Here is a 13890-nt window from a genome sequence, read left to right as displayed (position 1 = left end):
TGAATGAATGAATGAATGAATGAATGAATGAATGAATGAATGAATGAATCAGTGAGGAACCTGACACTCAGAGAATTGACAAGGTTTACCCAAGGTTGCACAGCTAGTAAGCAGTGTTGAGGCAGTGCCCTGGACCCAGATCTGCTAAGTCCAAGCCAAAGTTTTGTCCATGTTGATCCTGTGCCTTATGTCCTTAAGTAGATTATATATTCCTTGTGGGCAGGAACACTATTTCCATCTCTCCAAAGAACTTATGAGTTGGTGTTGGATAAATGCATCAAATGAATAAAAACAAAGTACTCGGGACGCCTGGGTGGCTCAGTCGGTTAAGCGTCTGCCTTCGGCTCAGGTCATGATCCCAGGGTCCTGGGATCGAGTCCCGCATCGGGCTCCCTGCTCCACGGAGAGCCTGCTTCTCCCTCTGCTTCTCTCTCTCTCATGAATAAATAAATAAAAATAAAAATCTTTAAAAAAAAAAAAAAAGTACTCATTGGCTGGGGAGCTCATTTTTTATACCCTTTACTAGATTTTTTTCAGTATATATCCTACGTATGTCTAGTATCTGGGTTGTAGGATAAAGCCTCCTAAGATTGGAGAAAGTGGTTGGCACAAAATCCTGTTTTTACTGAGGTAAGAGTCATTGATATTCCTGGCAGGGTGCCCCAAGTCTCCATCAAGGAAAGAAGTAGGACGGTCTTAGACAGTTCTCAAAGTAGAGCCCAGTAGAACATGGGGGAACCTGGCCTCCTTGTACTTCTATAAGAAGTCTATGTTCTGAGTCCCCAAAAGCTTATCCCCATAACCTGGAATTCCCAATCCAATTTGTAGAGGTTTTCCAACCTTGAGTGTATTAATCAGGGTTCTCCAAAGAAATAGAACCAATAGGCGCTCCACACACATGCTCACAATTATGGAGGCTGAGAAGTCCCACAATCTGCCTGCCATTTGCAAGCTGGAAACCCAAGAAAGATGGTGGTATAAACTACTGAGTCCAAAGGCCTGAGAACAAGGGGAGCCAACAGTGTAAATCCCAATCAAGGGCAGGAGAGAAGAGGAGAGGAGATGTCCCAGCCTAAGCGGTAAGGCAGAAAAAAAAAGTGTGCATTCCTCCTTCTTCCGCCTTCTTTTTTCTCACAAATTGGATGATGCCCACCATATTGAGTAGGACTATGTATTTACTGAGTCCATGGACTCAAATACTCGTCTCATCTGGACACACCCTCCCTCATAGGCACACTCAGAAATAATGCTTCAGGAGCGCCTGGGTGGCTTAGTCGTTAAGCATCTGCCTTCGGCTCAGGTCATGATCCCAGCGTCCTGGGATCAAGCCCCACATCGGGCTCCCTGCTTCTCCCTCGCCCACTCCCCCTGCTTGCATTCCTGCTCTCATTATTTCTGTCTCTGTCAAATAAATAAATTTAAAAAAAAAATCTTTAAAAAATAAAAGAAAGAATGCTTCATCTGGGCATGCCAAGGCCAGTCAAGTTGATACATAAAATTAACCATCACACTCAGACAGCTTCCCAGAATTTTTCTGGCTTAAAGACAATGAAGAGAGATAACTTCATTTCATTCCAAACTCAAAAAGAATAGTCTGTGGTGACATGAAGCTCACTAATCACATACATTAGGGTAAGTCAGACTTCTTCACTTTACTAACAAAGTTCCACCATCTGTAAGAGGAAGAATTTCTGACTTAAGTCTTGGCCAATTTAAAAATCAGTGATCGATGGTCTGGTCTTTGTGTTTGATGAAGACATGTTAGTTTTTTCTTGTTTGGCAGTACATGGGAACAACAAAAAGTTTCCAGGGGATGTGAGATTGTCCTATTAAATAATAAGTTCTATGCAAGGAGAACCGCAGTAGAGACAAAGTCTCCTGAAAGAGACAGAATGACTCCAACCCTCTAAGACTGGATTAAAGGCATAACAGAGATGAAGCAAGAACATGCCACCAGAAATGGGGTTGGCATCCTCACCTGAGGTGTGTCCAAGAATGAGGTGCTGCCTGTTACAAGCTCATCAAAGCAAGTGACTATCCCACATACGGTTATGATTGATCACACTCTCACAACTCAAGGCTAGTCAACACAAAGCCATCTAACTAGTTCCATTTGTCTGATTCCAGACTCACTAAGCAATCTACCACTGACAGTTGGCCTGAAGACTGTTCTATAGGAAGAGACAGGAATAGGCCATTATTTTATTTTATCTGTGGCATCTGTGTTTTTCAATATAAATCAAGAAAGTGGCATTTTGTTTTCATCCAAAAGCCTATATATTTGGTTGGAGCAAATCTTTCTCAAGCATTGGATCTGCTTTCGTGGTGCCGACTGAATCAAACCTTGAGCCTGTAGGGCTAGGAGCAGACCCTAGACTTTGGGGAGGCCAACACCATTATCATTTTGTGATGCTTCTTTGGGTCAGCCAGCTCCCCTAGACATGCCTCACTCTAGACCTTCAAATCACATCTCTAACTTTCACTTATGTTGTCCCCCCACTCCAGGAGTGTACAGGGCTACCCTGAGCCTCATCTCCCAGAACCAAGGACATAATTTGCAAGGTAACTGCCTGTGAATGGTTTTTCCCCTCTTTGATCAGTTACCTGTTCTCCCTGGGGATTAAGCCCATAACCCAAGTTCTGGGCACATAGCTCTGGTCAACTGAGTAGAAAAACTCTGTTGGAGGCACCTTGAACACTCCTGATTCCAAGCATCTTACTTGGGGTGGGGTCCCCAGAGAAACAGTAATGGCTTTCCAGGTTAACGGAAGGGTTGTCAGCCTCCCCACCCCCCCCCACCCGCCAACCAGATGCTCTCACAGGCTCACCTTAATGGCAAACTTCCCAAGGATGTCAGCAAGTGCCGTCTTTCTGCCTACCCTCCATGGCAATATCCCAGTGCCTCAGAGAGTGCCAGACCCACAGCAGGGGCTCAGGAACTGTTTTGGAGGGGAGTGAGAGAAGGCAGGCAATTCATTCTCTCCCTTTCCTCAGTCCCCACACCAGTCCCAAGCCCATGTTGCTCTGAGTACCGGCTCTCATTACACAGAGGGATTCTCAGGAGCATGGGAGGGCTAGAAGGGGTCAGCTGCGTGTTAGAGGATCCAAGGCCTGATGTTTGATTGTGCCCCCACACCCCTCCCCAGGAGATTCTAGAATGTCCACGCAGACCTCTTTGGAAAGAAGACGAAAGAAAGCACTTGATTTCCTCCAGCTGGGCATCTGGCCATCGCTGGGCAGAGCCAGGCAGAGCCCCGAGGAGCAGTGGGGAGGACCGAGCAGACCCTCCGAGGCTGCCAGCTCTGTGGCTCCCTCACATCCACCCACACGCCGAGAAACCGACCCACTGCCAGGCCTGGCGTTTGCCTTTCCCTGCATGGAAAATGGTAAGGTAATTTTGTTTTCAGAAAAACAAGTCTCCTGCTCAAACATGCCATCCCCGAGCAGAAGCCAGGGAGAGCCAGAGGGCACCATCCAGGCTTCTGCGTGAAGCTGCATCTCCTTCGGGCCAGAGACGGCGTCTGTCTCTTCCCCTGCTTTAATTAAAGTGGGGGGCCGGCCAACTGCCTCACCTTTACCCTTCCTGCTGTGGCAACACAGGCCAAGCCCCAAGGCCACTGCCACCAGGGTCTTAGGAACACGTGGGCACACGCGGAGAGCCAGAGACCCACTTTTGTCACCACCAACGATGTGCCTGGGTGGGCTTGACACCAGGGCCTGGGCTTGACTCATCACACAGGCTCGACCAGCAAGCCATCCGCAGAGAGGAGGTGCTCAGTCCTTCCCCCTGAATGAAGCCTCCAGGACGGAGACACGAGAGGCCCACTTTGAAGGGAAATCCACCAGGATGGACGGAGGAGAGGTTTCAGAATGCAGAACTGTGGGCTAGCGAGGGGCCTCCTGAGGACACTGAATCCCTGGAGGAGAAAGTGGTCCAATGGCAAATCAGAACTGCAGGACCCACCAGGACCCACCCGCCTGTGTCCACAGCCTCTGGGACCTCCAGGGCCCCTCAGTTCTTCGGTGGGTGCCGAGAGAAGGATGTGGAAGTGGCTGGTGCGGGCGGCTGGAGCTAGCCCATCATGGCCTTGAGTCTCCTTCCTCCCACTCGCCACCAAAGCGACAGCAATGCGGCAAGCTAAGCTTGCCCCAGAGGCATTGTGCGAAGCCGGAGATGAGACAGGAGGGAAGGGCCTGCTGCCCAGATTCCTGCGGTCTCTGAGTTCTGTGGAGGCAAGGGCCCGGTTTTCCCCCAGCAACCAACACCTTAACGCAGTGACTTCAGCTAAAAGCCTCCCTTAGAGTCTCTGTAGCCCAGTGTGGCTGCCCAGGTTCCAGCTAATCATCAAAACCTGCTGCCTGCCTGCATCGGCCTCGGTCCTATTCAGAGAGGAGAACAGGAAGAGCCCGTTCTCCCAGGCACATCGACAATGCTCGGACGCCCCAGATGGTAAACGCCTGTTTGGACCACAGATCCACGAAAGCAGCAGCCACTGGTTACGGAGTGCTGGCCACATGCCAGGCCAGGTGCTAAACTGTCAAAGGGTCCTGTCCCTTCAAGTAGAGATTCTCTTTAGGCCCTTTTTATAAAGGGGACAGGGAAGGGTTGAGCCCATGCCCTTAACAATGCCCTTCATCCCTCCTTCCAGTAAGGTCAATTTATGAAACCAGGACCTGGAAAGAAGTTTGTTGCTACGAAGACAGTTTCCTCCCAGATGTGAAAATAAAACCCCCCACCCCCACCCCCGCCAATGCGATTTTCCACTGCCTCCCTTCCCCCATCTACCAAACCTATCGCCAAGATCCTGTCTGTCTCTCACCTACCTTCGTTTGCATCTCCCTGGGGGCCGCTCTAAAACATTTGGCATCACAACGGTAATGACCAGAAGGTCCCATGCTGCTGGACTCCGGGGTCTCAGCCTGACCTAGGAGAACAGTGACTGTTGGTTCACTGGCTCCCCAAGATGCTCATTTTGTAGGTAGCTAAGAGCCCCCCTCCCAAAGCAAAGCTAAAAAGGCATCTGTCTTCAAGGACGCAGGATCCTCCTCCTTTTTATTTTAATAAGAGGGAAATTAAAAAGCTTTGCAAAGTACGGAGAGGATAGAATTATAAAGCATCAGAAATAGATTATCCATTGTTGTCCCTATCCTCAGCAGCCTGGTCAGCAAGGAGGGACAGAGCCCAGAGGATTCCATGGTCCAGCTCTGGCAAGGAGCAACCCCTCCCCCAGAAAAACCTGGCCCTTTGGAAGTGCAGGTGTCCCCCGCTGTCCGAAAGTAGGGCATTCCTAGGAATCTTTCCCTTAGCCAACATGGCATCAAGCAAAGAAGCAACTCCAGTACCATTAATTTATATGGAAAAAATTTTAAGCATTCCCAGACCCAAAAAAATCACCTCTCTGAGGCTTTTCTGGTACCTTAGGGTACATCTTGCTGACAGATGCACAAAACAAATCGAGATAAACCGCAGATGCTCACAGTTCAAAGCCGGTAGCTTGATGGGGGAGACGTGTGGTTCGCAGGGACAGGGCTCGGTGGCACCATTCTCAGGGATCGGGGTGCCGCTGCTTCTATAAAGCCCAGGGCAAAACCAACGCTGAAGGCTATTGCGCTTTTCGCCTTTTTTTCCCTAAAAACAATCAGATTTCTTTCGGTTGGTGAGACCAGGTACTAATGTAGGTCTTTTGTAAAAGCAAAGTAGGGTAACACGAACTTTCAGGAAGGGGGAGACCTGCATGGAGCTGGACCTCCTTCTCTAAATGCTCTAGAACAGGGGTCCTCAGAGCGAGGTCCCTGGACCAGCCTCAGCACCACCTGGCAGCTTGTGAGAAATGCAAATTCTCAGCCCCCACTCATCCCCTGGCCCTGTGAAATCAGAACGTCAGGGTGGGGAGCCCAGCCTCTGCGGTTCTGATCCTCCCTAGCTCGAGAACCCCTGCTCTGGACACAGAGAAACCTGGCTGTCTTTACCCCGGCTGGCGCTTCGACCCAGTTGCAAAGTCCGTGACCGAAGCCAAGGAGAGCGTATGCAACCGGTGCAGCTCAGGACTGAGTCCCCACGCTGAATCCGGACTTCCTGAGTCCGCTCGGAGAGGGATGTGCTATTTCCCCCATCATCGGGGCTCCAGATGTCTTCAAGCTCAGTTTTCTGGCCAGACTCTGCCTCCTGGTCCCCTTGCCAGGCAGATGGAGGCAGCGCTCCCAAACGGATCAGGGACACCACAGACTAAATGAGGCCAGTCTTCCTAAGTTGCCCTAAACCATGTCTGGCCCTTCATAGGACCTCGGAAACACAGGCCCCCCCTTTTCCCCTCTTGCTTCCCCCACCACCCCCCAGCGCACGGCACAGCCTGATTCCATTCTTCAGACATTCCTAGGAAGCACAGACCCTCCAGAAGCACCCGATGCAGCCCTGCTGGGGGCAAACCTCCCTGTGAGGAAACATCCCGAATCATTTTGTCTCATCACCCATCTCCACCGACAGCTCCGAAGCTTCATCAGCGCCTTGTTACTAAAATGTACAGTGTGATACCGCTTTAGCCCAGAGACAAAGCCACACCGTAAAAACAAAGCCAAAACCAAAAAACACAGAGTGGGCCAATCACTTGTCAGCACGGACATCGAAATCCCCAGGAATCCCTGCAATCTAGCAGGAGGAGAATGGTTTCTCCACGGGCGATTTGCCTGTTTTCTCCGTAAAGGATGAGAAGGAAGGTTCGTTTCATAGGACCCAAATGTAAGCTTCCACCACCAATAGATCAGCGTTCAGCGACCACCCCAGACTGTGCTAACTTGCTCTTTGGCATGGCTGACGTGAAAACGGTGACCCTGGGATGCTTGGGAGCCAGTGGGGAGCCTGCAGCTGCTAATGACCAAGTGCCACGTGGGGCTGGGCTTCCAGGAGGTCGGGGAGATTGGTTGTGTCTCGCGTCGGACGCAGGAGTGCTCATGGGCCAGTGAACCGGGGGGTGGGAACCCCACAGGCAGACTTCTGCGGGCCTCACACCTTCCCCACAACTTGGAGCTGTTTGTTTACTTGTATGAAGAGCCCAGCCGGCTGCTCATCTGCTTAACTTAGAGCCCCCGGAATTCTCTAGAAGTCACTCAGTCTCCCAGCTCTTCTTCAGAGGGGACAGCCACAGGGGCTGGAAGGATGGTGTCTGGGACCAACCTGCTCTCCAGACACCACAGAAAGTTCCCTTTTTTTCTGTGCCTAGAAGAACCTCCTTTTGTGCCTCCTTTAAGGGCCTGAAAGGCGAACAGCCCCCAGACTCTTCTACCCCATCATCGAAGCTCGTTAATGGAAACCCAGAGGACTAAAAAAGCATCTGAACGCAATACATACTTCCAGAAACACAACAGGTGTTCTCTTTGTCTTAGGGGTTCTCATAGGCACTCACACCCGGGCACAAGCATTAGCAAGCTGAGCCGGCCCCCTGGCGGAAAGGCGGTATTGAACATTTACTCAGTCCGTACTTACAACACGCCTACTCGAAGCAGACACTGTGCTAGGCCTCAGAGTCCCCACGCCGAGCGGGACAGTCCTCCTCCTACTGACCTCAGTGTGGAGAGCACATAAGCAACCCACGAGCAACTAACCAAATGTAAATGTAATTAGAATCCCTGTTAAGTGCTAGGAGAGACTACTGGGGGGGGGAGAGCCTGAGGAGGGGACGTTTAAGCCAAGACGCCAAGACCAGAAATGGGCCAGTTGGGTACAGATTCAGGTAGAAAAGGGACCCAGGAAGAGGGAACCAGAGGTCAGGGGAGCAGATAAGGAAAGTGTCACATGGAGGGACACCTGTATGGCTCAGTCGGTTAAGCGTCTGCCTTCGGCTCAGGTCATGTTCTCAGGGTCCTGGGATCGAGTCCTGAGTCAGGTTCCCTGCTCAGCGGGAAGTCTGTTCCCCCTGCTTGTGCTCTCTCAAATAAATAAATAAAATCCTTAAAAAAAAAAAAGTGTCACATGGGTTTAAGGAATACAAAGAGGCCCCTGGAGTGGCCCAAGCGAGAGGGTGAGGAGATGGTGAGGAAGGAGCCGAACAAGATGAAGTTGGAAAGGTGGGTGGGGCCTTGACCTCAAACAACCCTGGGTTTGGATCCCGGTCCCAGTCCCTCAACAAGCGGCAGCCTGAGGCAAGTCGCTTACCCTCTCTGAGCTTCAAGTCAGCATCCTCCTCTGTAAAATGATGACAACAGTAACTTTCTCACATGGTTACCGTGGACTGAAAATGAAATGATGACTCTAAAGCTAATGAACCATGATAAGCAATCACGAAATAGAAGGTATTATCATAAGCTGCTCATCTCCTGATAATCCTTGCCCACCTTTAGCAACACTAGGAGATTACTGGGTGAGAAAACACGAGGCATGAGAAGAAACGGTGATAAATTTGGGGGGGGGGGGGATGAATCCAGAAAATCAGGGAACTGATTAGTAAGCGCCTTACTAATTTTTATGGGTACTGGTGATCTCAAGGGATTACTGTATATTCTTTGCTTCCGCTATAATTATGTTAGTTAAATACCACAATGAGGTGTGGTGTTTTCTGTTGCTTTCGTAACAAACTACCACAAAGTTTGTGGCTTAAAATAACATAAATTTATTATCTCAGTGTTTCTGGGGGTTACAAGTCCCACGCGGGTCCCACTGGGCTGAAACCAAGCTATCAGCAGGGCTGTGTTCCCTCTGGAGGCTCTAGGGGAGAATCTGATTCCAAACCCATTCAGGTCGTTACATAAGTAAGTTCAATTCCTCGCAGTTCTAGGACTGAGGTCCCTATTTCCTCGCAGGCTGGGAGCTGGAAATACACCTACCTCGCAGAGGCCTTTCTCCGGCCCTTGCTTGTGGGCACCCAGCAACAGTGCACCACATCCTCCTCAGACTTGCCATCTCTCTCGCCTTCCTCCTCCTCCACACCTCTCCCTCTTCAGCCAGAGAAAATTCTGCTTTTAAGAGCTCGTGCGATTAGACTGGGCTCACCTGGGCCCAATCGTCCATGATAATCTCCCCATTTTAAAGTCTGTCATCTTAACTATATCTGCAAATATTTGATTTGCCTGGACCTGATATTTGCCATGTAATCCAATCTATTCATTCAGAGGTTCCAGGGATGAGAGCATGGACATCTTTGGGGGCCATAATTCAGCCCAACACAAATGCTAAAGGTTTTCCGGATCCGTGATAGAACAACCTAGATTGTCAACGGGGCATAATAACCAAGAGTTCTAGACAGAGGGTTTGGATTCACAGAGCCTGAGAAGAACTGACAAGAACAGCTCAGAGTCCCTGAGACAGAACTAGCAGGTGAGTGAGCCAGGCCACAAAACAGAAAACCAGCTCCAAGAATGGGTCCTGGTAGATGGTGGATGCATAGTTCCTGGCGCAAGGTAGAAACCCAATTACTCTAGGGGGTAGAGGATGGGCAAAATGGGCAAAGGGGAGTGGGAGTAAAGCCTTCCAGTTATGGAACGAATAAGTCACAGGAATAAAAGGTACAGCCTAGGGGATATAGCCAACGGTATTTTAATAGTGTTGTGTGGTGACAGAGGGTAGCTACACTTGTGAGCACAGGATAAAGTATAGATTCGCTGAATCACTATGTTGTACACCTGAAACGGATATAACATAATGCAGTTAAAAGAAGGAAAAAAGAAAGCAAAAAATAAAAAATAAAAAAAGAGCCCAGTTATTCTACAATACCAGATCAAAGCAGCCTAGGGCAAGGTTGGCTAGATGTTGGGTCTTCCCAGCTCCTGAATTAGGTGCCCTTAGCATTTTCTGACTGACAACAGAGTGGCCTGAACCTATAAGCTGTCTTCCAGTGTCTCCAGCTGGAAAAACTTTGGTTTGAAGGGAGAGAGCAGGATCAGTCCTCCCTGCAGGAAATACGGCAGGCAGAATTCACAAATGGCCTTGTCTTAGCAAAATTGTCCTTCTATATGCAAATACCAAGAGGTGGAAGAATCCTCTCGTTAGTTCATGGAGATGCCCATTTGCTTTCTTTGTCTTTGATTTGTGTGTGTGTGTGTGTGTGTGTGTGTGTCAAGGACTTTTAAAGTTAGACCAGTCCCTTTCAGTCCCTGGACCTGATGAGAAGTTAATTATACTGCTATACATTATAAAGATGAGAAATGTAAAATCTACAATCCAAGGGAATTATAAGAGGCAGCAGATCCCTCCCTAGAGCATAGCACCTTGGTGTAATTGTTTTGGGTCATATTACCCAAGACACCAACAGGTGGATGAAGGAGGTGATAGAGAACATACCATCCCCCCCACCCCCCAGGCTTTCTAGAAAAAGACTCAGGAGAAATCTCATCTCCTAGCACCCTCTCCTGTGTCAGCCAAGACAGAGGGGAGACAATTGTTTCAGCTTCCAAAAACAATAGTGCTTGTTCTTTTCCATACTCTCCTCTCCCACTCACTTCCTCATCTCTGAGGCTGCTTTTCCTCCTAGCCGACTCCTCCCCCATCAGTTCTACTGATGGTTGGGCCAAGTGTGGACTCTCTCTGCTTCAGTGTTGCTGTGGATGTTTATGCTAACTAGATTTTCCCAGAACAGGATTATTACACGTCAGGGGTGGGGCGGGGGGGAGGGTATACCCTTCAGCGTGGTAGGCTCTGCCCCCAGTGCCCTTGGGATGGCTCAGAACCCCAGTGCAAGAGATGCACTTAGCACTCATTTCAGGCCCAAGTCCAAAAGCTCGTCCTGTGGATTTCCCCCACTCGACCACTGTGAGAGGTGCAGGTGGAAAGAGGTGAGGTCCCAAGTTACCAGCGTCCTGTGCCACCCACTGAGCACATTGCTGAGGCTGCCAGAGCGGGTTCTGTGGAAAAGTTCTGTGCTATGCTCCCTCCCAGAGATGAAGTTGTGTGTGCTGTGTTGAGCTTGCCCTGGGTCCTCACCCAACTCTGCCCACAGCTCACTGGGTGGCCTCTGGCAGGTCACATCACCCCCTGGAACTCAATGTCTTCAACCATAAACCAGGGCTTTGGGATTAGATAAGGCACCTTCCAGCTCAGTGAACCTCTGAGCATAGCATGTGATTCCCCTTCTCAGATCCTTGACCAAACAAGTGGCCTATTAAGGGTCTAGGAAGTGAGTGGATTTCACATCTAAACCCTCAGTCACACACTGTGAAGAGGACTGCCTCTCCCCTACTACGTCTTTTTTCCAGCATGGGCTCTATAGTATTATTAACTTGATAGAACATAACGCTCCAGCGTCTAACGCACCCATCCCAACTAGACTGTGAGCCCCCGGAAGGCAGTGGGGTGTCCTCATCCTTTTGTCCCCCTGGTGCTTATCGTGCTGTAGGCTGGGCTTCCCAAACTCATGGCGATGAAAACTACAGATGCCAGGCCCCCATCCCAGGCTGACTGCACGAGAGTCTCAAGGAGTAGGCAACTGTCCCTTTCAACAGTTCCCTGGGGGACGCTAATGAGAAGCCAGCTTAAAGGCCACTGGTGGAGCAGAGCACGCCGTAGGGACTCAATTTGTTGAAAGCACCTCCACGTCCAGCCACCTAGTAGACCCGATCAGAAAAAGAAAGAAATGGAAACTCCTCGTGTGCCAAACATAAGAAACTATCTAGCCGTCCAGGCCCATGGGAGGACAGCTTTAGCTGGCTGTCTTCCTGTCTTCCTGTGATCGGGTTAGTTTTTTCTGGAATAGCTGTATTTGCCGTCCAGAATAATAATGATTATTTATGGGGTGACAAGCGCACTAAATGAAAAAGATGATAAGGCCTAATTCCTCCGCCAGCTTTAAGGTACAGGGAAGGGTGTAAGACCAGACAGGATAAGAAGGTAAAGCTACTTGAGCCCTCCGCCAATCAAACTTTTGCCTGTACGCTCTCTAGACTCATGTCGGGTCCAGAATGCAGCGACGTGATGGACAAGGGGACGACGGGAAGGAAGGCAGAGATGGAAAGAAGAGCAGAAAGGCCAGAGAGAATCCTGATTCTACCCTCCCTCTTTGAGACCAGAGCCCATCCTGGAGAACAGAGTCGTCCTTGGCACCCTGCCCTTGGCCTGCTCATATCGATCATCGTTCCCTTGATCTAGACGAGCCTCGCAGCCCCTGACACGGGCAAGAGCTAGGAGACGGCGGCCACTGTAGCCCTCCTCTCGTTCCACAACGGGCACGGGATCAGTGGAAAGGAGGGAGACGCAGCTGCTGTAGCTGTGGTCGTGGGAGGCAGCCGGGAGCCGGGGGAAGGCTCTGGTTGTCATGAAGACTTTTTATATCAGGAGACCGGTGTATGAATGTCAGAGCAGCTCGCGCCTCCGTGGCCTGAAAGTCTGCAGCAGCAACAAGGATGGGTTTGGCGGTGGAGGGAGGTTAGGGGGCCACGGCTCAATTCCCCGGCCGTTCTAAGCTGGGGGGCGGGCGGGGGAGAGCCCCTCACCAGAGGAGATCACGTTGGAACGTCAGCTGGGAAGGCCACCAGCACTGAGTGCCTTAATGAGCCCACAGTTCTCCAACTTTGGTGGGCATCAGGATCTCCTGGGGATCTTGTTAAAATTCAGATGCCTGGGCCCCACCCACAGGGGGTTTTTCCCCTAGCACCAGTCTGGACCCACAGCCCTGGAGTTCCAGTGGGGGGCGAGAAGCCGGCATCTCCCTTTTGCTCAGTTTCTGCACCCTAGAAAATGGGACGGAGCCCACTCGTGGCCTCCGACAGGCGGGTCAGCTAAGACTTGCTTGGCCCCCGACAGTCGTGTACCAGACCTCCAGGAGGACTGAGCTGCCCCAGCCGCCTACAGTTTCAGCTGTAGTTAAGCCCATACTGACCGGAGCTGTGTTCTTGTTCTGAAACGGTCCATGGGGAAATGCAGCCCTGGGTAGGCATCAGGAAGGCAGCCGAAACTTGAGAACTCACTGAAAATGTGGCCAGGATTGGATTACCCGCTTTGAGCTGCTCAGGTCAGATTTCCAGATGCACGGAAAGCCTTCTGGGGACAAGGCTTCGGACGGCCTACCCCATCGTGGTGTTCTATTTTGGACGATCGTATTGCCTTGCAAAGAAACAGAGCGTGTACGTGTATCTGTGTGCACACGTGTGTGTACTTGGAGGTATAGATGTAAGGCATGTCCTAAGGTACACAGACGTACATGTACAGGGCTCTAAAGATCATTGTTCACTTTTTTCTTCCTTTTGCCAAGGATAAGACCTTCTTACTTTAGAAGCATTGACTGAGCACCTCTGCACACCGTGGAGATGCAGAGACCCTTATACTATCAGAACTTAACAGACTAGCTAAAGAATTCTTGCAAGCTAGGAATGCATTTCACTTCACTTCTTTTGAATCCATGCCCAGTTTCACTGCACTCCCAGAGCCCGGACCACTCCCATTTTGCCAGGATTTACTGACCAGCTATTATGTGCCCAGTATTGTCCAGGTGCTGCGGAGTATACCAAAAAAGCATAACAAATCATTGGGGAGCTAAATTTAGCAGACATAAAATTAATCCGAGAAGAACAGAAGACAAATTTGTAGTGCCAATAATATGTACGTAACACAAGTATCTTCCTCCCAAATCACACAGTTTTTCTCAAATTAGAGTAACAAATTGTCCCCCTAAGAGGAAAAAAATTTCAGAGACCTTCCAGGTTGACTTAAAATTTTTATGTTACTTGAATAAGCATAAACATAAAAATTGGTACAAATTTTTTAAATTTATAAATACCGAAGCAAATTTTAAATCACATACCAAAAAAAAAAAGTTCCTGAGAAGCCAAATAATTTTCAAATTAGCAACACCAATGTAACGATACCGTTTTGCTGAAAGCAAATTAATGGTCTTTAATAATAGAAAGAGCCTCAGTTCTGGTTCTTTATTTAATCACTGGCTTCGTATTTTTGACTTTCAGAAACTAATT

The 13890-nt window shown here is 49.7% G+C and overlaps 1 protein-coding gene across 1 annotated transcript in view; it reads right to left on the bottom strand.

The window, feature by feature from the left end:
* Positions 1 to 13657, bottom strand: part of LOC118021128 — a 106868-nt gene extending 93211 nt beyond the window's left edge. The window contains exon 1 of the mRNA XM_035021177.1: positions 12801 to 13657. Coding sequence (XP_034877068.1) covers positions 12801 to 12858 — 58 coding nt within the window. The 5' untranslated portion in view covers positions 12859 to 13657. The remainder of the gene's footprint in view (positions 1 to 12800) is intronic.
* Positions 13658 to 13890: the final 233 nt, after the last annotated feature.

Source organism: Mirounga leonina, unplaced genomic scaffold (assembly GCF_011800145.1).
Source record: "Mirounga leonina isolate KUSES-001 unplaced genomic scaffold, KU_Mleo_1.0 Mir_174, whole genome shotgun sequence".
NCBI lineage: Eukaryota > Metazoa > Chordata > Mammalia > Carnivora > Phocidae > Mirounga > Mirounga leonina.
Note: the sequence above shows the minus strand (reverse complement) of the source record. Positions and strands in the feature narration are given on the sequence as shown.